General features: G+C 52.6%; 1 protein-coding gene across 7 annotated transcripts in view; it reads right to left on the minus strand.

Annotated features, from left to right (window-relative positions):
• DIP2A (disco interacting protein 2 homolog A) overlaps positions 1–24,838 on the minus strand; it is an 89,164-nt gene that overhangs the window by 13,324 nt on the left and 51,002 nt on the right. For 6 of the 7 annotated variants that reach the window (XM_074319528.1, XM_074319562.1, XM_074319453.1 and 3 more), the window contains 17 exons: positions 23,833–23,943; positions 22,625–22,748; positions 22,186–22,295; positions 21,755–21,857; positions 20,265–20,329; positions 19,655–19,748; positions 18,510–18,629; positions 16,978–17,092; positions 15,833–15,972; positions 13,602–13,738; positions 13,064–13,144; positions 12,600–12,727; positions 10,172–10,286; positions 3,865–4,066; positions 2,798–2,907; positions 2,624–2,704; positions 2,412–2,535 (listed from right to left, as the gene is read on the minus strand). In XM_074319528.1, coding sequence (XP_074175629.1) covers positions 2,412–2,535; positions 2,624–2,704; positions 2,798–2,907; positions 3,865–4,066; positions 10,172–10,286; positions 12,600–12,727; positions 13,064–13,144; positions 13,602–13,738; positions 15,833–15,972; positions 16,978–17,092; positions 18,510–18,629; positions 19,655–19,748; positions 20,265–20,329; positions 21,755–21,857; positions 22,186–22,295; positions 22,625–22,748; positions 23,833–23,943 — 1,960 coding nt within the window. Of the gene's footprint in view, positions 1–2,411; positions 2,536–2,623; positions 2,705–2,797; positions 2,908–3,864; positions 4,067–10,171; positions 10,287–12,599; positions 12,728–13,063; positions 13,145–13,601; positions 13,739–15,832; positions 15,973–16,977; positions 17,093–18,509; positions 18,630–19,654; positions 19,749–20,264; positions 20,330–21,754; positions 21,858–22,185; positions 22,296–22,624; positions 22,749–23,832; positions 23,944–24,838 lie in introns of those variants that run through there. The other variant, XR_012492057.1, reaches the window with a different exon arrangement.

Here is a 24,838-nt window from a genome sequence, read left to right on the forward strand (position 1 = left end):
CTGTCACCGCGAGGGGCTGGGGAGAGAGGGCGGCAGCTGCTGTGTCCCCACCTCCTCTCTGCCAGGGCTGTGCTTGCCTTCCAACAGGGTGCTCTGCAAGTGCCCTGGAACCCCAGCGGTTCCAATCACCCTGGAGGATAACAACCTCCTTCTCCAGGGACTGGAGACAACAGAAGCAGCTGTTATAACAAGGGACTGTCATTCTGGACTTTGTCAAGAGACAAACCCGGCTCTCGGGCGGGGAAGCGTGCAGCAGCAGACATAAGCTACCCAGGAAAGAAAATGTGAGTCATGGGTTCTTTATCCAGCAGAAGTGACTTTCAATGATATAAGTGTACAAACTATTATCAATCAGCAAGAACTCGGGGGGATGCTTCCCAGGAACTTTCCTGGGAATCGATGATAGAACCAGCTTGCGAAAACCACCACGAACAAAGACGCAGACGTGGGGCCTGAGGTGAGCCCTGAGACGGCTACTGGGGGGACTGGAATCACAGGGTGAAGAAGAGAGGCTGTGCTTGCAGTGGTGCCCTGACAGATGAAAGATGACAGGTGACAGACAACAGACAGATGAAACACAGATGACACATGACAGGCAACACATAGACGGCACACATGATAGACAACAGACACACAACGGACACGACAGATGACAGATGTGACAGATGACAGACAACAAACGAAAGATCAATAGACGACAGACAGACAGATTGACAACAGAAGACAGACAACAGACAGCTGCGGGAGGGGCTGAAGAAAGCACGTGTGCAATACTCAGGCTGCTTTCAGATTCAGAAAGCAGTGTGTAATGCAGGACTTGGTGAGGGACCATGAGATACTTGAATTCTCCCATGTCCTCTGTCCCGGAGATGCAGGATTCACATTATGGAGAAAAGAAGCTGGAATGTAGGAGGTTTAGTAAAGACCCCCTAACCCCAAATCTGAACTGGGTATACAGTATGAGCTGGTGAGGTGCTGCCTCTCTAAGACGTGATGACGTCACTCCTGGCTCTGCTCCCTGAAGAGGCCATGGACGGCAGCTGACCCAGGAGAAATCAGCACCCTCGTGGCCACTGTTCTGGGAACACCAGGGCCCAGCTCCCAGGGGAAGTGGCTGATTCCAGGTCGGGGCCGGGATGAGCACCGGGTGGCCTGGAGCAGCCAGGCCACCTACAGCATGGAAGCCTCCAGGGAGTGGGGGCCTGGTCTGGGGGAGCCAGCCGGAAGAGGCTCCTTTGGCCTAAGATGGGCAATCTGAGCTTCAATAAATAAAATAACTGCAAAGGACTGAAACCCACAAAATCTGCTTAAACCCATGAGTTCCTGTTTGGTCACCCCTGCGTGTTAGGAAACAAAATTCGTTTCAATAAAAACTGATAGAAGAGAAGGAAACTTCTTCTGCCTTCCATATATGAGTGCTACCACTGGGAAACCAAATACTAGGTGAGGGGAAGTGTCAGTTTAATTTCATGGCTAATAAATGAAAAAGAAGTGGCAGAATTAGAATCTCCCTGTTTCGTGGCCCTTAATGAATGAAGACTGTGGAACACTGAGCACCAGTGGTGCAGAAACCACAAAGGAGAGACCTGCCAGCACCTGGTTCCGATGAAGCAGTGCAGTACTGTGTAGGCCTGGTCGGGGTCTGGAACTTGCGCATGACCCGGTGCTGGGCCCCAGCTGCCAGTCTGCAGGCAGTCAAGCACCCAGGGACATGCTGACTGGCACCAAGCGGCACTCAGCAATGTCCAGACTGTGGGAGCTGCAGGGTCACATGCATCTTTAGTAGGGAAATTGTAAGGAAGGAGGGAAAGACAGCAGCCTATAGATTAAGAGGCTTAAAAAACACATGAAATTTAAGGGAAACTGGTAGCTAGAATGATGTCTGGGGATTAAACTACAAAGAAATGAAGAAATGGCAACTCCAGAGGTCAGGACAAAGGCTACTTTGGGAGGAAGGAGGAGGCTGTGGCTAGGACAGGGAGGCAAGGGAACTTCGGGGTGCTTGGCAAAAATCTGTTCCTTCACCTGGCGGGTGGTGATAACGGTGGCCACTTTATAACTGCAATATGTAGGACGCAGGTGGGGCAAGAACAGCCAGATGAAAAGGCGAAAGGATGATAAAGGCTGAAGTAAAATGCACCAGTCTAACAACAGTTGGATTATAATTATCGACAAGGGGTGTGGCCATGTGAAGGAGCTACTGCAACGAACGCCCACACTGTCTTGGAAGCTGGAGTGTTGGGGCTGCGATGGTGCAGGACCGTAGCCCCAGAGCTCACCAGAGTCCCTCCGACAGTCGTGGGAATGGTGGCCACGACACTGGCACCACTGGGACTGTCCCCTGAGAGAAGAGCTGAGGGAGGAGGGCATGTGAAGAGAGGACAACTCCTGGGACATCTCGGTGTGCTTACCTGGGGGGTAGACCAAAGCCACATGGTCCCCAACGCTCAGTCTTGCCTTGTCCGTCAGAGCGGCGGCCACCCTTTCAGCCTTTTTGTGCAGCTGGACACAGGTTGCAGTGCTCGTGACCGTGCCCTAGGAAAGCAGTCATCGGGTCACCACTGAGCTGGGGCAGCATCCACTCCTCGGGGCCTGTGGACACTGTGCACTCCACTGGGCTCACCTTGGCGTTCAGCAGCAGAAACAGCGGGTGGTCAGGGGTGGTGTGGGCTCGCCACTGCAGCACGTCTGGCAGGAACAAGAACTGCAGAGGGGGAGGCAGCTAGTTCAGGGCCCTGGGGGTCCAGCGGAGGTGGGGGGAGGGAATGCCCTCCTCAGCCCCAGGCCTGGGCCTCACCTTCCTGGCCTGGTCGCTGTCCTCCAGGTGGGCCAGCTCCCGCCCCGAGGCCTGCGCAATTCTCTTCCCAGCAACCAGATTCCCAACGATCATGGAGGCCGGTCCCACGTCTAGGAAACCGGGTGGGGGTTGGTGGTGGTGCAGAATGAGAAGCTCTGACTCCTGCTCTCACCACCATGTGACTTTATATCCATCACACTTTTTATGTGAATTAGGCATTTAACTCTTCAATGCGATGCAGATGTTCAGGAAACCAGCGACAAGGTTCTACTCAATAACAAAGGGAAACTTTTTCTTAAGCCTAAGCAATGCCACATGGAGACATGTGCCATACGGCACCTATCTGGGGGGATGCAACTGCACCTCAGCCACCTACAGGTCACCTATAGCAAGGACGCCTCCACGGGCTGGGGCCCCGTCTGAGGAAACCAGCCAGAGAGGCTCCTTTGGCCAAAGATGGGCAATCTGAGCTTCAAATACTTAAACTAAACTCTTAATATAGTTCACTGTTTTACTGCATTTCATGCATAAGTCAGGAAATTAAATCTTCCCGATTAAATGTATTTCACTTAATACCTTAGTGTCCAATAACCACAGAGAAAAGTTAGCATTTACTAAAAACTCACATAACCAAAGGAAGGAAAACTGTATCTAACAATTAAACCAGGGAAGTGAAACTGACATGTGTCAAGACTCCAGGTCCCCTCGGTCCGTGGCTGTGGTAGGTCACAGGCTGAGTGAGTGAATGCACTCCTGCCTGCCATGGCCTCGGTGGTGCTGGCGGCGCACACATGTGGCCAGTAGAGGCTCCCCAGACCCCACGCCCCAGGTCCGCTCATGGCAGCATCTCTGATCCTGGGAGCTATTGCCTTGCTACCCAAAGACAACATGCTGGGCTTGAATTCAGTCACTCAGGGGTTCTGACAGGCAGGCGAAGCCCTCACATCAGTGATATGCTAACGTCCTCACCTCCGTGGCTTAGTCCCAAGGAGGCAGGAGCTGGTGACTGGCAGGTGGCTAACCAGAGTGCGGTTGCCACCATTTAAAGACTGTGAGGCACCACTGACCTGGTTGCTTCTGGCGAGGTTTGGGAAGGTTGGTGACACAGGTGTGAGGGCACATCAGCACATTGCACGGGTGCAGCGTCCCCTCCAGAAAGCGCTGCTTGGCTTCAGAGATGTGAACCCCGCCGAGAGGAGCCTTAGGCAGGGTGTTGGCAGGGACCAGGGCCAGACAGTAGACGCCCACCTGGTGGATGCTATCAATGGCCTGGAAGGGAGGACATGGGACAGGAGGGGCGTGTCTGAGGCCTGATACGCCGACCAGCTCAAGGCTCCGAGGAGCTGCAGGGCTGGGCACTGCACTGAGGACATTCCAGCTCAAGGTCACAGAGACACAGTGATCATGGGGACTCTTTGTTAACTGAGAAAACAAGAGAAAGACGTGTGCACACTCTCTCATGTAACACACACACACTGTGTCTGGGTACTCGCTCAGAAATCTGGAACGGCTTCCATTAAAAACATACAGTTTGGGGCAGCTGGATGGCTCAGTTGGTTAGAGCCTGAGCTCTGAACAGGGTTGCCTGTTTGATTCCCACATGGGCCAGTGAGCTGCGCCCTCCACAACTAGATTGAAGACGAGTTGCCACTGAGCTTCCAGACGGGTGGCCAGATGGCTCAGATGGTTAGAGCACGAGCTCTTAACAACAAGGTTGTCAGTTCAATTCCCACATGGGATGGTGGGCTGCGCCCCCTGCAACTAAGATTGAAAACAGCAACTCGACTTGGAGCTGAGCTGCATCCTCCACAACTAGATTGAAGGACAACGACTTTGGGCTGATGGGCCCTGGAGAAACACACTGTCCCCCAATATTTCCCAATAAAAAAACCACACACACAAAAAAATGCAGTTGGATAAGGGGTAGAAGCCGTGTTGAGTGACTTCCTGTGGGGAGAGTTGAGAAAGTGGGGCAAAAGCAGGTCTTCTCCGGGTAGACCTTTCAGATTTAACTTTGGGACCATGTACATATTTTATATGCAAAATACTCAGAATTTCAAAAAGCAACCCCTAACAACCAGAAGCAAAATAAAACGCACTCCACCACCTGGAGTCATGTTGGTGGCAGAGCCCCACAGAAAGAACCTATTGAAACTGATTTTAAACACGGTGATTTGATTAGCCCAGTCCTGGTGGGATATGCCCAATGGGCAGAAATATCGTAAGCTGCTCAGAAATCTCATGCCGCAGAGGTCATAGAGGTCGAGAGTGCAGTGTGTTGAGGGCCTGAGGGACATGAGCCCTTCTGTTAGAGTTGTGCAGTGTGGCGGAAGGGAGAGCAATGAGTCAGGTGAAAACCTCGTAGTCTTGAATTTGAGATAAAACTACGTAGCAGAATAAACTTACGATGTAGGGAATCTTGCACACACAGACATCATTTCCTACGCTGTCCACTTAAAAGCCCAGAAACATGACTAAGCCAGAGATACCAAATATGCAGATCGTGCTCACAAATTGCATTTTCCCTGGAAGGCAGCTGGGCCCCTAGGTTCCCAGCCGTGACAGGCCTAGGGCACAAAAGGCGCTGCCTCCCCCACATCTGGTCTTCCTGTTCTTTGGTGTGGCCCCAAAGGACTGGGGGTGCCGAAGGGCCTCCCCATCGGTTTAGGTTTGAAGAGGCTCCCACTGAGCACTGAAAAATCAAGTAACTATAATACAGTGAAACATACCTAGTCTACTTAAATCCACTAGTTCACAATGAAGCAAACAAATAAAACCTAACCCAGTGGGCACGTTTAGAGGATTCCAGGAAACCAGCTCACTACTCTGAAATCAATCATCAACCTTGTTTTCCTGCAGGGCCTGCCCTTCAGGTCCCCAGGGGTTCCAACAGGACATGGCATTCTTTGAAGAAGAAACTTCTAAAGCTGCTCCAGTTCCGATGATGAAGGAGAGACAGCATCACAGACGTACCACGGTGACGTTCGAACAGACCAGTGGACCCACGAATGCTAAACAACCAGGCACCGTATGCCACCTTCTAGGAAGAATTTGTGCCAGAAAGCAGAAGCTGCGTCTGATCAAACCTCTAGCTCTAACATCAAAATGCAGGAATTACAAGGGGCAGAGGAGAACATTAAATGACACTGCAGAGGTGAACTCATCACAATTCAGGCTTGTGAAACACACTGACAAACAACCTGGTCTTGTCAATAAACAAATTGAAAGAAAAATATGACAGAGGAGGAGTCTATACAGATTAAAAAGACTTAAAGACCTGCCACAACCAATGCAATTTTTTCCTTATTTTGACCTTGAGTCTAACTAAATAACTAAACTTAGATAATCGGGTGGTAGATGAGGGTAAAGGGGATCAAATACATGGTGATGGAAGGAGAACTGACTCTGGGTGGTGAACACACAATGTGATTTATAGATGCTGTAATACAGAATTGTACACCTGAAATCTATGTAACTTGACTAACAATTGTCACCCCAACAAACTTTAATTAAAAAAACCGAAAACATTAATCAGGAAATTTAAATAGTGACAAGTTAATTACATCAGAAATTACTGTTATGACAAAAACTCAACAAAGTGGGTATAGCAGAAACGTACCTCAGCATAATACAGGCCATATACGACAAACCCTTAGCTAACATCACACTCAATGGGGAAAAGCTGAAAGCTTGTTAACTGAGAAAACAAGATAGAGAGATCAGGAACAAGATAAGGAGGTCTGTTCACCATTTTTATTCAGCCTAGTACTGGAAACCCTATCCCGAGCAATCAGGCAAGAAAAAGGAAAAGAATAAAAGGCATCCAAATTGCAAAGGAAGAAGTAAAACTGTCTCTATTTGAAGATGCCATGATATTATATATAGTAAACCCTAAAGACTCCACCAAAAAACTATTGGAAATAATACACAAATTCAATCAAGTTTCAGGACACTAAAGCAATATACACATATCTGTTGCATTTCTGTATACTAATAACAAACTATCAAAAAGAGAAATTAAGAAAATAATCCCATTTAGAACTGCATTGAAAAGAATACTTAGCAATGAATTTAGCCAAGAGGTGACGGGCCTACACACTGAAAACTGTAAGGCACTGATAAAGAAAACTGAAGACGACACAAATGAATGGAAAGACATTCCGTGCTCATGGATTAGAAGAGTATTGTTATAATGTCCATACTAACCCAAAGCCATCTACAGACTCACTGTAATCCCTATCAAAATTCCAAAGGCATTTTTCACGACAATAGAACAAACAATCCTAAAATTTGTATGGAACCACAAAACACCCCAAATAGCCATGGCAATCCTGAAAAACAACACAGATGGAGACTTCACACTCCTGGATTTCAAACTAGTGAAATCCAGTACGGTGACCAGACTATGGAACAGAATTGAGAGCCCCGAAAGTAAACCCACAGTCACCTGGTAATTTACAACAAAGGAGCCAGGAATATACAATGGGGAAAGGACAGTTTCTTCAATAAACAGCATTGGGGAAACTGGACGGACACATGCCAAAGAATGCGACAAGGCCACTAGCTTACACCAGACACAAAAGTCAACTCAAAATGGATTAGAGACTTGAATTTATGACCTGAAACCATAAAACTCCATGAAGAAAATACAGGTAGTGCACCCTTTGACATAGGCCTTGGTGATGACTTTTTGGATTTAACACCAAAAGCAAAGGCACCAAAATAAAAAATTAACAATTGGGACTATATCCAACTAATAAGTTTCTGCACAAAAAAGGAAACCATCAATGAAATGAAAAGGCATCGTATGGAATGGCAGAAAACATATATCTAATAAAGGGTTAAGATCCTAAATATGAAAGAACTCATACAACTGAATAGCAAAAAAACAAAAACAAAACAAAAAACACACAAAATAAGCTAATTAAAAAGTGTGCAGAAGATCTGAATATTTCCATAAAGGAGACACATAAACAGACAACAGGCACATGAAAAGACTCTCAGTGTCACTCATCACCAGGGAAAGGCAATCAAAACCACAGTGAGATATCACGTATCTGTCAGAATGGCATCATCAATGAATCAACACACAAGGGCTGGTGAGGACATGGACAAAAGGGACCCCTCGTGCACTGTTGGTGGGACTGCAAATTGGTGCAGCCACTGTGGAAAACAGTATGGAGGGTCCTCAAAAAATTAAAGAGAGAACTACCTTACGACCCAGCAATGCCACTTCTGGGTATTTATCTGAAGAAAACGAAAACACTAACTCGAAAAGATGTCTGCATCCCTATGGTTACTGTAGCATTATTTACAGCAGCCAAGATGTAGCAACCTGGGTGTCCACTGATGGATGAATGGACAAAGAAGATGCAAGGCACACATACAATGGAATGTCATTCGGCCATGAAACAGGATGAAATCTTGCCATTTGTGACATGGGCACACCCGGAGGGCATCCTGCTAAGTCAGTCAGACAGAAAGACAAAGAACATGATCTCACTGTATGTGGACTCTAAAGCAAACCAGGCTCACAGATACAGAGAACAGTGGTGGTTGCTACAGGCGGGGGTGGGCTGAGCCGGGTGAAGGGATCCAAGGAGCAAACTTCGCGTTACAAGGTAAGTCCTGGGATGAACGCACAGCGTGGGACTGCAGTGAGAGTGCTGCTTTGTGCATCTGAGACTTCCTAAGACAGCAGATCTTAAAGGTTCTCATCACCAGGGAAAGAATTTGTTAATTGTGTGTGGTGATGCCCAGGAGACTCACTGTGGTGGCCGTTTCACAACATGGACAGACATTGAATCGTCACATTGTCCACCTTGGACAATATGTCAATGATACTTCAATAAAAGAAAATTTGAAAAGAAATTATTAAGATGTGATAATGGTATTTCTTTTTACAGAAATGAATACTAAAATCTTTACAGATAAAATGATGTAATGTCTCGGACTGGCTTCAAAACCCTCCTGAGGGAGAAGGGGGGAGGACAGGTGGTGACACATGGGACCTGGATTGACAACTGTTGAAGCAGGGCGATGGGGACATGCGGGCTGTTTCACTCCTGTTTTTATGTTTGATGCATTAGAAATACTCCATAATAACACATAAAAACTTCTACTTAAAATAAATATGCCTCATTCTTCTGAAGCTCAGGGCTCGCTGGGCTCCTGAAGTGAGGTGGTGCCGTTGGACGATGCTGTTCTTTCTCGGGGGCTGTGGGGCCGCACAAACGGCACGCGATGGACCCGAGAGCGCCCCTGGAAAGCTGCCAGAACTGAATCCCACCAAAGGACTTGTACACCATTGTCCGCAGCAGCTTTACTCACAACAGCCAGAAAGAAACCACCCGGGTGTCCACCAAGGTGTGAACAGATGAAATGGAAATCGACTCGGCACCAAGGACTGAAGTGGCCCCCATACCACCCTGGGGTCCCAGGCCATGACGAGGAACCACCCGGGGCCCTACAGAGTATGTCGTTAGTCCACCTGCAGCGACAGAGCGACTGGCTTTGTGGGCTGGATGTGCAAGGTGCAGGTGAGGGCTGGGGACTAATGCAAGGGGACATGGGAGAACCTGCAGAGCGGAGGGTGTGTCCTGCAGCCTAATTATTGTGACATCAGAGCTTACCACCTGCACTTGAAATGGCTCATCTGCGTGGAAACCCCATCCAGCTGACCACGCCCCTCCCTGGACGGTGCAGTTAAGGTTTGGGCACATATGGACTGTAAACTCTGCTCCCTCCCGGGACTCTGTGGAACTGCAGTCCATTCCAAGAGCACGGAGTGCAGAGGGGACGTGTGTGGTGCAAGTGTCCCCACTGTCGGTCAGTCGGAGATCAGCACTAGGGGTTACAGTGCCATTCCTTCTGGTGCGCTGGTGTGTGACATGTGGGGACGGTCGCAGCAGGTGGGCAGCCGCTCTTGCCTCACAACATACCCCGGGTGGCCACTCCCAACCTGCATGGTCCTTTCATTTGAAGCATCCTAATCTATAGCTGTGTGGCGGGACCCACAGGGGCGTAGCGGGACCCACAGGAGCGTGGCGGACCCCGCAGGGGCGTGGCGGGACCCGCAGGGGCGTGGCGGGACCCATAAGCGTGTGGAGGGGCTGCTCTCAGAGGCTCCTCACCCTCACAGACCTCATAGCCTCAGTGGCTCCTGTGTGTGCAGTGCAGGCAGGGAAGGGGCCTGACGCTTGGGGTCCCCACAAGGGCACCATGGGCAGGCGTGGGGTGGAGTGACGGGGTCCCTGGCTGGCCTGCTCAGCGGCTGGAAGGCCATGAAGGTGCCCAGCAGAGGGTGGGCAGGAGGGCCTCCGACCGCCTGTCTGCAGGGGGTGGGGCCGACAGGGGATGGATGTGGCCGCCCACCTGCAGCACGCGGCTCATCCACTGGAAGCTGTCCTCCTCAGACGCATCTGGCCGCTGCTCGGCCACCAGCACGATCCGGTCATCGTGCAGCACCGTCACGGAGAACACAGCGATCCTGGGAGGATGAGGACAAAGATGACCCCCCAGCAAAGGACGCCGCTGGGACAGACGCCTCCTGTCACTGGAGGGAGGGTGGAAGTGCTGGTGTGAGAGGACAGTCCCACAGCGGCTGCTTGGGAGAAGTTAGGAAGTCACCAGCCACTCACCTCCTGGAACAGGCTGAGCTAGTGTCAATTCGCTCACGCAGAGAGCACTTCCCAGCAAAGGAAAACCCCCAGGCTCACGGTTTAAAAGAAAGTTTTCCTTAATTCGTCTACAAATTCCATGAATTACATTTTTAATCCAACTGATTCTATGTCCCCCTGTGAGTTGCTGCCCCTATCTGAAGAATTTCAACCCTGTTCTCTTCTCTGGGTCACCTTCCCTCTTCTAGATTCTGAGCTGATGTCTCCCTGTTTCCTTGTTCGCCAAGAAGCTGGTATCCCATCAAACCACACGCCAGCATGTCTGCCGTTCTGATTCTGGGCGTTTATGCACATACTTCCTCTCATTCTCTCCTTGGCTGGTGTGCAAACATGCACACACTCGCACACTCTCTATACAACAAACTTTACCCAGTGTTAAATTTCCTTAGTTTCCTACATCTTATAGCATTTCCTGAATTTATTTCTCTTAGTACCTCATCTAAGAGTATTTGCACAAAAGGGATCTTTCTTGTGTCTAAACTTCTGAAATTTATATACCCATGAATATTTTTTTTACAACTGCACGATTAAGTGACGATTTGGATGAATATAAAATCGAGGTTAAAAGTTCCCCTTAGAAACTTAAAACTTGACTGTACTGTCATCCTCTCACACGAGCCCCACTCCGTTTTGCCTGGTCTTGTGTCAGCGGCGAGACGTCGCAAAGCCACCCATGGACCCTGCTTCAGTCCGAGCTCCAGCTCTGGCTCCTGAGACACCCTCCTCCCGGGTCTGCCATCTGCACTGCTGCCCTTCTTCCCCTCCCCATCGCTCTTAGTTTTACTTTTAAACCTTCCCTTTCTGAACCTTTCGAGTAGTTCCTTAATTTGACTTTCCAGCTTATCTAGTCTTTCTCTAGCTGTATCTATCCTGTTTATCCCAACTACTGTGTCCTTTGTGTAAACAATGTTAGGTTGCTAAGCAACCCCACAGCAGAGGTTCTGTTTCGAGACAGTTGTGTTCCTCAAGCTCTTCCCGGGTGGGGACAGACAGGCCACACTGCTCATCGCGCCACAACGCAGCCAATCACCCGGGCTGCTATCACCTCACCAGGTGTCTGCTCCAGAGTGGGTCTTCACCTCCTGAAACCATCAGGTGACCCAGCCCAGAAGGGCGTGGCTGCCCTGTCGTCACCCCGAGGACACCTGCAGCAGCGGTGTTCGCGGGTTCCTCTGCGAGGACAGGCAGTGACGTCCTGGGATGCTCTGTGGGCTGCACAAACCCACAGGCCTGCCTTGCTGGTCTCTCTTGGGCGGTTCCCCAACGCCCATCACCTGACTTGGGAGAGGCCAGCAGCCAGAGCTGACCCCCCACCTGGCAGAATTCCCTCATGATTTTTTTAAGGTATTCAAGGCAGGGCCTGGTCAGGCTCACAGACACCCTAGTTTGAGTAATAAAAGCACTTCCTGAGAAGGACAAAATGTAAAGATGCAGCTGGCTGAGTGGGCCAACCAGGGCTAGGCTGTTTCCCTCAGGACAACACTGGAGCTGGAGGGGGCTGGACAAGGGCTGGACGGGGGCTGGACAACAGTTGGAGGGGGCTGGACAGTGCTGGAGGGGGCTGGACGGGGGTTGGACAGAGCTGGAGGGGGCTGGACGGTGCTGGAGGGGGCTGGACAGGGGCTGGATGGAGCTGGAGGGGGCTGGACAGAGCTGGAGGGTGCTGGACAGGGGCTGGACGGTGCTGGAGGGGGCTGGATGGGTGTTGGAGGGGCCCATCCAGGAGGTCTCGGGTCTGTTTATGTGCTCAGTGGAAATGAGAATCTTTAGTGCTTGCCTAAGTGTCAGAAAAGGTGAGCTGATGGTAGGCAGAGACCCTGCCTGTCTTGCTAAACCCAGGAGACAGGGCGTGGCCTCTGGTACTAACTGCTCTGGTGGGAGGGGCTCCCTGTGGGGTCTGTGCCCGTGTACATGTTCAGATCGCACTGTCTTAGAGGGCCACCTGAGCTCTGGGGACGGCAAGGACACTAACGCTGCCATCCTTTGCTGCAAATGTCACCCTTTCCTCTGTGGGGCTTTGTGTGCGCAGTCCCTGCCACCCCCCCAAGCCCCCCGTACACAGGCCTCTCCAGTCCTAGGTGGCAGGGACCTAAGCCACAGCACAGGGACCCGCAGCGCATCACCTGCCTCTGTAGACAAACTTCATGGGCTCCACGGCCAGTGCGGTGGCCACAACGTCATCCGCGCTGTGTCTGCGAACCCCAACCACCATCAGCCCGTCCAGCTTGCCCACGATGAAAATCAGGTCACCCTGAAGGCAAGGATGCCGGTCAGGACACAGAACACACAGGGGCCACAAGGGGCAGAGCGACATGGTGATGGATGCGTGTAGGGGGAGGGCCCCACGGCCTAAGTGCTCGGGTGGGGCGAAAGGGCAGCTGGGGGGGAGTAGGTGCAAGGAGGCCTGCAGGGGGGAGGTTTGTAAAAGGCTCTGGGCAGCGGCCATGGGTCCCAAAGGCGGCACCGCTGACGTGGCTGACGGTGCTCTGCAGTGGGTGGTCCAGCACCCAGCCTCTAGATGCTCAGCAGAGGCCGGCAGCACCCCCCACCCTGCCAGGGGCCTGGGTCTGGTGGTGGGGCTACTCACAGGGCCAACGAAACCCAGCAGCCCCGTCCTGGTGAAGGGCCTGTCGGAGACGGGCACTCCTCCCGCGGTGACAGGGACAGTCTGCACAGAGCGGAGGGGACTGGTCAGGCTATGGTCCAAGATGAGGCCCCGCAGGCAGGTGGGAGAGCACGGCAAGCACACTCAGCTGGGGCATCACCCATGTCTGCCGAGGGGAAGAGGCAGCCCCAGGCCCAGTGTCTCTGCTGCCTGATGAGACCCTCCTTGGGCTCCCACACGCAGGGGTCCCCCACAGGCCTGTGTTCCTGCGTCTGCCCCTTTATCTGCATGCTCCCAGGGCCTGGCCCAGAGGAGTGGGTGCTCACTGGGCCCTCTGGCCACCCCAACAACTCCGGCATGCAGAGTGCTAGCTGGCCTGGGCAACCTGCACTCCCGTCAGGGCTGCACGGTGCCAACTCCCAGCTGACCCGGCAGAGCAGCCAAGGAGGCCGGCCCACGGCCCACGGCCCCCTGCACCCACTGATGCCCACAGACTCCATTGCAGTGCACAGGTACAAACCTCAAAGACATTCTTCGTGACCCCAGGCAGTCCATAGTAGGCCGTGCCGGTCGCACTGGAGCTGACACACACCTCGCCAACCTCATCAGTCTTACAGAGGTACGGGGCACCGTCCACCTTCACAACACACACACTCGCTGAAAGAGAACCGCCCACCCAGTCACAATCACGTGTAAGCGCACTGCTCCCAGGGACCTGCCTGCTGCTGTCTGCAGTGTGTTCTTACAATGGCTGACGTGCATAACGCACTCCACCTGGTCATGTCTTTGCATCTGACATAGCAGAAACCAGGCTGAGGCGACACAAACAGCTGTAATAAGCCAGGACTGACGGGACACCCGCGCTCCCAGCACCCCTGCAGCACGCACATGAGACGCTGGCTGACCCAGCTGCCGACAGCCATCATCTCTCACGTTTGCTTTGAGGAGCCTGACAGACCCCAGTGTCATGCAGGCCTCGGTGTGGCCCCTGCCACAGCCTGTCACCCATTCTGTTTTCACTAAGCGGTGCCCCTCTGACATGCTCCTGCCTGCTGCCCGCCCATCGGCCCTCGGCCCTGGGGACTGTGCATGTGTGGGCTCAGGCCACCCAGCCCTGCCACAGGGCAGGCGTCCAGATGCAGCCTCCAAAAGGGGCGCAATGCCCAACAGCATGTGCGCTGGTGCAGCACACGGAACTCATTGCTTGGTGGTGAATTAAGTGACCTGCGGCCCTGAGACCTCGTCCTTCCTTCACCCTTGAATTTTTCTAATATAGTCTCATCTGTGAGCACCGTCAGCAGGGGGCCAACACAGGGCAGTGGTCAGTACGCGTCTCCATTGGCACTAAGTCAGTCAAAGCCTCAGACAAGAAGACGTGGGGCCGAAGGCAGCGGCCCTCAGATCACACGCAGGGCTCTCAGTGCACACTCCAGTGATGACACGCATTCCTCAAGTAACCCACAGAAAGGCACAAAAGGCCAGAAAGCACTTCATATTGGGAACATCGTACACACACACACACACACACACACACACACACACACAGAGGCCGAGGGGGGCACTGTGCACACACAGTCTATCTGGTCCACTTTTCATTAGTAAGACACAAACACTACTATAAAAGTCCCTTCTTCTTTCATTCAGAAACATCCCCAAGACTGTGTTTCACCGACGTTTTACTGTGCTGTCCTCATGACTCCTGAAGATAAGTAAGACTCCCCATCCTTGCTCCTTGTGAAACGCTTCATCCTCGTGTTCAAGTGACTCCAGGACCGATGAGTCCATGCGTATGGTAAAATTATAGAGAAAAGCACATCTCACATCACGTAAGTGTGAGCAGGAATGAAATGTGGACTCCGGGCTTGTTGTGAAAGCCCAAGTGTCCCTCACACGGGGTCGGCATGCACTGCGGGCCCTCCCTCTGGAGTAGCTGGCACAGGCCTGAACGGCTCCCGTCCTGCCCTCATCTGCCTGACGCAGACCTGAGAACCTGCCACCTGGATGGTCACAGCAGCACCGGGGTCAGGGTGCCTGACTGAAAGGAGGGAACCTGGTCCCCAGAAGTGCCAGGGTGGGTCAGGACACCTGCCTGTCATCCCCAGAAGGGCCGGCAAGGTGAGCAGGGGAGCTGGAGCAGCTGTGGGGCAGCTGCACTGAGGGGGGACTTCAGAGCGTCCCAAGCAGAGCCCCCACTCACACCGTCACTCCATGTGGACATGCCCGCAGAACCGCAGGGAGACAGCTCCGTCACCATCGCCTTGCTGCACGGCCATGGCGATAGCAGGCAAACCTCAGGCCCACGGGCAGATGTGCAGCATGGCTCCCAGGGCCCCTCTGGAAGCCACAGGAATGTCTGCGAACCTTAGTTCATGCTCCTAACATGACGCGCACTTATGGGCCTTGCTAGGACAACCTAACTGTCAAGTTACCCAGACATCCTGGGGCCATGGGGATAAGGCCTCACTGTGAACGTATGAAGACCGTGGGCTCACCATCTCCCCAGACACTGCGTCTACAAGTCAGGCTTGGGGCTATAAACGCACTCTTGTTTTTAGCTGAAGTATAAACTTAATACAAATGGAGGCAAAAAATGGAAAAAATGGTATAAATTAAAACCCCAATTTGCATGGAAAAACACTTTTAAGAAATCCCTCACTGGTGCTTCCAAAGCACTCACTCCTCCAGAGCCAGGGCGGTTGCGCCTCTTCTCACGTGACTCGGTCCAGACACACACTCCAGTTGGTCCCTTACCTCCAGGCATCACCTGACCGACGTCCTGGACAGTGAGCACTGACAGCTTCTCTTCAGTGTCGACTCGGATCACCCCGTAACTGAGGCCATGCATCGACAGCACGGCCTTTCTTGGAGGAGGTCCTCCCAGGGCGGGCGGCCTGTAAGACAAAGCGACTGGCTGGCGAGCGGCCAAGGCCTGGGTGGCGGTCCCCAGGGCCACCTGGCCTGCAGGCTGAGGCTGCATCCGGGCCCTGCTCTGTGCACACGTGAGAATGGCGTGTGACGACACATTCCTAAAGATGCCGCTCCTTCCCCACCATGCTGTGGGTGTCCTCTGCTGTGGGGCCTCCACTTGGCAGGACTGTGACAACAAGAAGTGATGCTATGTGACTTCCAATGTAGGTCACAGGTGACTCAGCTGCCACCTGCTGGTCCTGGGAGACTCACTGGGCAGCCAGGTAAGCAGAATGACAGGTGTGAGGCGTCCAGCAGGGCCCTGAGATGGCACACGGAAGGAGGCTGTGTCTGCAGCTCCCCCACCCGGGGCCAGCGCAGAGAGCGTCCAACTGCGGCCAGCACCCCTGCACAGTCCTTCCCTAGTCCTGACCGTGGCCAGCACTGAGCTAGATGGACTTCTCCTACGCCACCAAGCTTGGGAGCAATGTGTCATGAAGTAGTGACAGAAGAGTGAGAAGCCAAGGTCAGTATTTTCGCAGTAAGATCATGTCTTATGCTCTTGAGCAAAGACACAGCACAGAACAAAGGGATGAAGACCCTACAGCTCGTGAGGATGAAGACGCTGTCCTACTGGTAAGATGTGACTGATACCCAGGGCCACAGAACACTCGCACACATGCGTGCTCACACTATTATTACACACACAGGACAGAGGACCATAGCTGACACCCGCGACCTAAGGGAGTGGAGGATGCCCTCAACTGCAGGCACGCTGCCCGCAAGAGCCATAGGACAGGCGAGAGGTGATCAGCATAAGTGGACCGTGGGGCACACCTGCCCACTGCCACACCAACAGCCTGGGGCACAGGAGTGGCACTGGTCACGATGGCCTCCACCAAGGAGCAAGCCCACCACAGCTGGCAGCACGGAATGAGGCAGTGCAGAAAAGAGTGCCATTTATAGGACACAGCAAGGAGGCACGCTACCTGCGGATGGCAACCGTCAGAGCCTCGGGAGAGCTGGCACAGGGACAGATGACCTCCGGCCTCAGGCCTCTGGACTGGAAGACGTTGAGGAAGGCATCACAGGAGGAGATGGACCCTGTGTGACACAGAGCGGGACCTGAGAGTAATGCAAGAGCCGACAAGCCTGCAGATGCTAACCCCTCCACTTCTTGTTTAAACAGCACAGGGCAAAGCCCCATGGGGGAGGGGTGGAAGGGAGGGCTGTTTCCATGAAAACATCATGCCTTTTCAAAGCAACAGAAGAAGGTGGCAATTTCTCACAGAAAGCCTATTTCTAATGGCTGTGTTGCTTCTGAGCTCTAACTCCCGGCCAGCCGTGCGTCCCTGTCACACGCAGCCTCACCCAGGTGCTCCAAGGTCTGCACAGGTAACTGAGGCGTGCTCCAGAGCCTTGCCTCGCACACCCAGGGGCCCATGTGCCTGTGAGCGTCCTGCTCCTACAAGTGCCTGCCCAGCGACCTCTGGCCACTCCTCCCCACAGAGTGGCCTGCGCCCTGTCCACCAGTGTCACCAGGCCACGGTCTGGGGTGCCATCGATACAAAAACTCAGTTCCCAGGAGGCTGAGTGTTGCCTGTGCAGGGCCCCAGGGCTGTGCCACAAACCTCCAGTAAGGCCCGAGGAAAGGAAGGGAGCTGTTCCCAGGTGCCCTTGTGTCCAGCCCCATGCTGGGCACCAGGGGACAGCAGAGGACAAACCAGGCAATCCAGATGGTTCAGTGCTGCAGGAAACTGGGGGCATGTGGAGTGGCAGTCACTATAGGAGGATGAGGTCTGCAGAGGGAGCCAGCCTAGGAGTGGGGAGCTTGTGGGGGTGCAGGCAGAGCAGAGCACTGTAGGGGGCGTCCTGTGAGGACCTGGCAAGAGACCACAAGTGGACAAGCAGCCTGGCCGGGGGCATGGGTGGGGATGCAGACAAGTGAGCAGCATGACTGTCTGGGAGGCAGGACGTTGGTACCCTGCTGGGCTCTGGTGTGGAGGGGGAACCGCAAGCTTTGGGTGCCGGAAGGTGCGGTGCTCTCAAGAGTAATGGGGTACCCAGGGCGCTGGGGTGTTGGGGCCACACTGGACTGGGGATCAGATGACAGGCTAGCCTCCATGCCAACAGCGATACTCCCACATACATGGTGTCTGGCTTTGTGCCTCACAGAAAGGCCCGGATGTCCCCGAGGCTCCCCCAGGATGCCCCACAGCGTCGGGAGAGCGGCCTCAGCCTGGGGAGCTCTCGCCAGAGGAAGGGGGTGTGGGACGTGGGGGAGCCAAGGAGGCCTGAATGAGGCTGAAGGCTCCCGGTCCGCACGCACACTTGGGGCATTGCTTAAGAAAGACGACTCTCAGGCACGTGCCTTCTCTCAACTGTGTTAAATCCGCTTTCAAGTTTAGTGGCCAAAACACGAGTCACCAAGGAGCAGTTACACGTGACAGACAACTGGTCACGGGCCACCCGTGTTCACAACGCCGCAGTGCGTGTCGGCGGCTCGGGCGGGCTAACTCACATGGGTTCGCGCCGTCTGCCACGATCAGCATGCGCAGCGAGCTGAGGCTGACATCGCGCTGACCCCGCTGGGCCAGGAGGGACCAGTGCATGTCGCGGGACTTCACCAGCGCGGCCCGGGCTGCGGGGGAGGAGCACACGTGAAGGCGGCACTGCCCTGGGAGCCCCGCGGAGGCACACCGCGCTTCCTCCGCGCGGGGCGGACACGCAGACATGCAGACCCGAGCTCCAAGCAGCGAGCTCTTAGCAGGTTGACCCACCCCGCCCGTGACGACCACTCCCCGGTGAGGCCTGGCTGTGACCGGAGAACCCAGACCACGTCCGCCCCAACTGTGTGTCAGCTCCACCTTGGTTGACCCACACCCGCCTCTCCCCACCCTGGGTGCACGCCGGACACAGCTGTGGCGGCGGAAGCTTCGGGGATGTGGGCGATGGCCTGAGCCCTGGATCCTGGCCATGCTAGTGGGCAGCACCCGCCAACCCCACAGCCTTGTTTCCCCCCACAAACAGGATAAACAGACAGCTGCCACCTCGTGGCAGCCCTGAAGACGTACGAGCTGAGCTCGCGCCCCTCGTCGGCACCCAGTGACGTACTCGACTACTAGCGTGGACAGGGTGGTACGGCGAGCGGCCCTAGGCCCAGCCTTGGGGGGTCGTGAAGGTGCCCTCAAGCGCCCCAGAGCAGAGCGGAGGGACGCTGGACTGTGTAGGTGTGACCGGCTGGAGGTGGAGGGCAGGATGAGGCGAGGCCCCACCCTCAGCCAGTCAGTCAGAAGCACTCGGCTTCGTCTGAATAAACTGCTTTGCTGTTGGTGGCTTGCAAAGCCCTAACTTCAAATTACCACCACCACAAATACTAAGAATTCGGAGTACTGATGTGACTGTAAGGGAAATTTCGACAATAAAATTAGGAGCTGTGGTCCTTGCAGAAGAGCGCTATCACTAAACAGTGCTTTGCACACACAGGCGGGGCCACAGGACAGCCAGCAGACAGCATGGTGTCAGAGCCACTTGGGCGTGTCTGAGGTCTGGCGGTTGGACTCCTCCGCCCACGTCTGTAGCTCTGCCTGTTGGCTGTTTTCCCTGGAGACTAATGCCAAAAGCCTCCTGAATGGAGGATGATGGGTCAGTGGTGCCACCCCTCACCTTTATAGGAGCACACCTTCTGGATCCAGGATAGTGGGTTCACCTTCATCAGTGCGTATGGGATGCTGACCACGTGCATCCTGTTCAGGACGCTCTGAGGAAGACACACACGCTCAGGAGCATGTTGCTCCACATGCGGACAGCACAGCATGGACCCCCGCCATGGGCGGCCAAGTGACACCAGTGCTGTCCTCAGACACGCTTCTGCCACATATCACACACGTGCATCAGATGACTAAAGGGTCCTGGGGATCACCTCACTGAAACATCAGCACATAACACTCACCATTAGCACTCAATGGTAACACTCAACACTCACAGTCAACACTCACTGTCAACACTCACTGGTAACACTCACTGTCAACACTCACTGGTAACACTCACTGTCAACACTCACTGGTAACACTCACTGTCAACACTCACTGGTAACACTGTCAACACTCACTGGTAACACTCACAGTCAACACTCACTGGTAACACTGTCAACACTCACTGTCAACACTCACTGGTAACACTCACTGTCAACACTCACTGGTAACACTCACTGGTAACACTCACTGTCAACACTCACTGGTAACACTCACTGGTAACACTCACTGGTAACACTCACTGTTAACACTCCATGCCACAGACCGGCATCCCTTTTGAAGTCCAGCACATTTGTTAACGTTTCAGCTGAAAGTGGACACAGACAGTTAAACTGCTGAGTGAACCTCTGTACAAGTCACACGCACTTTGAGAGAAACTGAGGTGAGTACGGCATCAACATGTTAGTTTTGGGAAATGTACATCATTGCCAAATGCCATGCACTAATTAATCAAGGATCGTGGTTATCTATTCAAGTTACTGGAAAACATAAAAAGAGAAGGTCATACAGTTGCATCACAACGGAGAACTATGCTGACCACCAATCTGAAAATGCAAGGAACAGCCTGTGGTTAAGAAGCTGTGTGAGGAGGTCACACGTGTCAATCAGACGCCATGACCAGTCACGGGCACCCTTACTTATCAACTTTACGTCCAGGCCTCCCATTTCTCACACCAAAGGCTGTTATCCTGCACTTCTGGGAAATGTCACTTGCTGCTCATGTCACCTCCCTTCAGAAAGGGCTCTCTGGCCCACTTTCTCTTCCAAGAAGGTGTGACAAAGAGCGAGACCAGTTGGGAGCCCCAGGCCACCCTGCACAGCGCTGCGCTCAGAGCGCCCAGCCACATCATCTGCGGGACCTGGGGCCAGGCCTCACCATGGGCAGGAGACAGAGCCTGGGCCATGAGCACATCTGGTTCCTCACCAAAGGCCACAGCAAGGCCGAGTGCAGCCAGAAGAGAAACGCCACGGTGAACAGGAGACATTGGGTTGTGTGCCAGGAAATGCTGCTGCACTGGGAACAAGAGTGCTGCCCACAGGCTCCCTGTCCAGTGAAGGAGCCCCGAGTATAGGGGACATACGTAAGCTTACCCTGATCTGAAGGAAAAGAAAACCAGGGGACTGCACTTGACAGATGTAATTCTTAAGAAATTATCCAGGCCTTTGAACGTACTTAAAACCCTTTTCCAAACGCCCACTGGTCTTCAGCTGTGCCCCCCCTACCCTTGCATTTAAACACCTGTATCTTCGATATTTAAACATACCATTCAGTTTACTTTTTAGTTTTGTTTAAGTATTGTAATGCCAAGAACACCGCCATGTATCCTTTTTATAGATTTTTTAAATAGCATTTACCTAAGTTAAATGTCTGATATTTAACAGTAAAGGGGGGACTACCAAGAGATAAGCTATGACCATAAAGATTGCATTTGTGTATTTGCATGCGTGACAGTGTGTGCCAAACCCACAGGTGTGTACGACAGCCACAGGCGTCTGTCCAATGAGACGGTTTTCTGTGTTTTTAATGCAAAATGCACTGACCCTCAGCTCTGCCTCTGGCTGAAGCAGCCCCTGGCACCAGGGACCTGGTGGCACGTGGAGTCCATGCTCTGTAATCTACACGAGAAGTTACTGGGAAGAACCGAGTGAGGACCCCTGGGTGACCTGACGCCCCCGGGCAGCCGGCACGCAGAATGGCCTGGATTCAGGGCAGGTCCCGTGCATGCCTTACCTTCTGAGTAGCCACACGCCTGGGTCAGAGCGCGGCACTGGGCCAGGAGGGATGCGTGCGACACTGTCACCCCCACCGTGCTGCCTTCTTTGCTGGTCTTATACTGAAAGGTTTCAAGAAAACGGGTCCGTTAGGTGATGTTTCTGGAGGCTGCCTGATTTGAGAGAGAAGAAGCTGTCGGCCGAGTCCCCTTTAGGACCCACCCTGGGCAGGCACGGAGAGGAGCGGTGCATGGAGGCTCCCTCCTGAGTGCCGGCACCCAGGGGAGCCGATGGGGGTCAGGTGACAGTATTCCCTGACCGCATCTGAGAACATCTCCATGTGACACTTTACATTTCTGGGGTGAGATACAACGTACACAGTTTGGCCTGGAGTGCAACCCCCCCCCCCCCGGCGGATCACACTGTGCGCCTACACCGAGCGCTCGGTACCTCGATGTAGGCGGTGCCCGCTCCGGCCTCCTGGGACGCCGGGTGCCAGTCCCTGGGGGGCTTCGTCAGATGCTTCCCATCGATCACCAGCCAGGCCAGGGGTGGCCAACCTGTGAGGGTGCAGATAAGGGACACGGCACAGGCGAGTGGTCAGGGACTCTGCGCCCCACACTCAGGACCTACCGTCCGACATGCATCACTAGCCCCCGAGCATCTGCGGGACAGAAGTCATGGGCTTGTCTCGCTCTCACTATTGGACTGTTCACACTGGATGGCACTGGCCTCGACCCTGAACCTGATGAGAAGCGAGACTCACCAAGGCCTCAGACTTGCCTGCTGCTGAGAGCCCTGCAGCCTCTGCAGTGAGGTTGGACACTGAGCAAGGACCAGAGGACACAGCCTAACAAGGACGCCGACTGCCTCGGCCTGGGTAACGCACCTTTGAAAGCTGCCACCTCTCCAGACTGCGCCTTCGGCAGGCCTTTCTGACAAGCATCCGTGGTCAGGGCCAGGGTGACACCACAGCTGCCCAGCAGAAACCCAACCTGCTGGCTGCCAGCGTCCTGCGGGAGACAGGAAGCAGTGAAGCATCTGGGCGTTTTACTTCTCAGGCCCACGCACAGAACGTAGAGTGCCTTTTCACCCCTCTCAAAACTTCTACAACCATTCAATCCTATACATCATAGTTTCATGAAAGTAAAATTTAATTGTTTTTAAATTTAAAACACACACTTTTGCAATAAAATATAAAGTTCAGATAATGGGCTAATTTCTCAAAGGTTTTTCCTTGAAAATGATTTAGCAGCAGTTTAATAAACTCCAAAAATAGTAGCATTGAAATGTCCGCTTGATCTGTGTTTGAAATTTACGGATTGATCCGGGGGGTGGGGTGGGGCTGACCTTTAACAACATGAATTATTTCTGCACAGAGATGCACATTGCCTGTAGATATTCTTTAATATGTGTCCCTCAGTAAAGTTTTATCATTTTCTTTTTGTAAGTTTGACAAATCTCTAGTTTTTTTCCTAAGAATCCATGTAGTCAAATATCTGTCCTCATGTATTATCCATTGAGATTTACAGGTTTTAGTTGCAAACTTTACTTTTGAGATTCCTGAATATTTGTTGCTGACAATCCTCATGTTAACAGCTGCCTGAACACTGGGATAGATAGAAAACTGATTTTCTAAAATTCATTCCTGGTCTACTCCTAATAGGGTATTTTGTCAATCGTCAGATTACTGACATTTATGTGCAGAACTCAGCGGCCCCGTAGAACGTCACAGTAATCTGTCAGTAACAGATGTGTGGAGCCGGAGAGAAGTGAGCCGTGATGCATCACTGTATTACATTATGTATCCCCAAGAAATGAAACTCATTATCAGTGAGCATATGGTATTGAGAAAAAGTTTAACAAAATGTTATGAAACCCCAAATCTATTCATCAGAGGAAACAGGCTCATCATTTCACAGGTGATGCCATAGCTCCAGCCATTCTAAGGGCCCTTCTCACCAACAAGATACACAGAGAGTATCTGTGGGCGCTGACACTCTCCAGGATGAAGGAGGAGAAGCACACAGTTGAACTCATGTGCCAACGGGGCATCAAACGTCATGGGGCCTGCCCCACTCCCAGACCATCTACTACCTTTCTTGTCAGCGGCACTTCAATGGGGACAGGAACCATCTCTGCCAGGAGACACCCATAAAATGCAACCATGAACATCACAGGGTCACTGTTGGGAAATACCAGCGCCACCTACAGCAGCACAAAGAAAACCATGAGCCTGCTGGTGAATGACTCTCATCTCAGCTTTTACAGCATCTGCTGCTTGGGGTGGGACTGACACTTTTGAAATTATCTTACGGTTTTTCAAATGTAGTTTAGAAAATGTAATTTAGGGGCTAATTCCTGGGTCTTAAATTTCCTCAGCCATATAACTTTTAATAAACAGTTTTTAGGTTGAGGTCTTTGCTCCACATACAACAAAATAATTTTAAGTTTCTGGGTTTAAAGGCAGTCCAGCAAAGGTCTAGCAGTGGGGTCTGGATCCAGCTCCCGTCCATTCTGACCATCTGGGCAGCAGCAACTCAGGGAGGGAAGTGAGGGATTTTCACCTACCACCAATTAGTCCAGGTGACAAACACCTACACAACATGAAAATGAACGAGGAATCACATTGTATCTAAAATAGCTTCCAAAAGAAAAAATCTTAACACCAAAATTTCAGTTGATCAGATCTTCACTCAAGCCTTAACTGCCCTAACAGGAAGCGTGGTGGAAACAGACACCTTGGCTGGGACCCCCACAGCGGTCCCCTCCAAGTCCCCCTGCCCTCCTGGTCACCATGCTGCCACTGTTTAAATTACATGTTCTATGTCATATAGCTTACATTTTGATTTTCATCAAATTTTTTTAAAACAGAAATTAAAATGACGAAAAGTACTAATGAAAAACAATACCCTCCCCATTCCACCCTTTCCCCTCCCCAAGGCAACAACGTTTAAAATATTTCACATCTTCCTTTTGCTGTTTACTCCATATTTGTAAATATTATGCTTATACTGCTATGTTTTATTTATTGAAATTATTTAGGTACTGATTTTATTCCCTATTATTGTAGATGAACGTCTAGCTCTCTTCATTCCTCACC

Source organism: Rhinolophus sinicus, linkage group LG01 (assembly GCF_036562045.2).
Source record: "Rhinolophus sinicus isolate RSC01 linkage group LG01, ASM3656204v1, whole genome shotgun sequence".
Classification (NCBI taxonomy): Eukaryota; Metazoa; Chordata; class Mammalia; order Chiroptera; family Rhinolophidae; genus Rhinolophus; species Rhinolophus sinicus.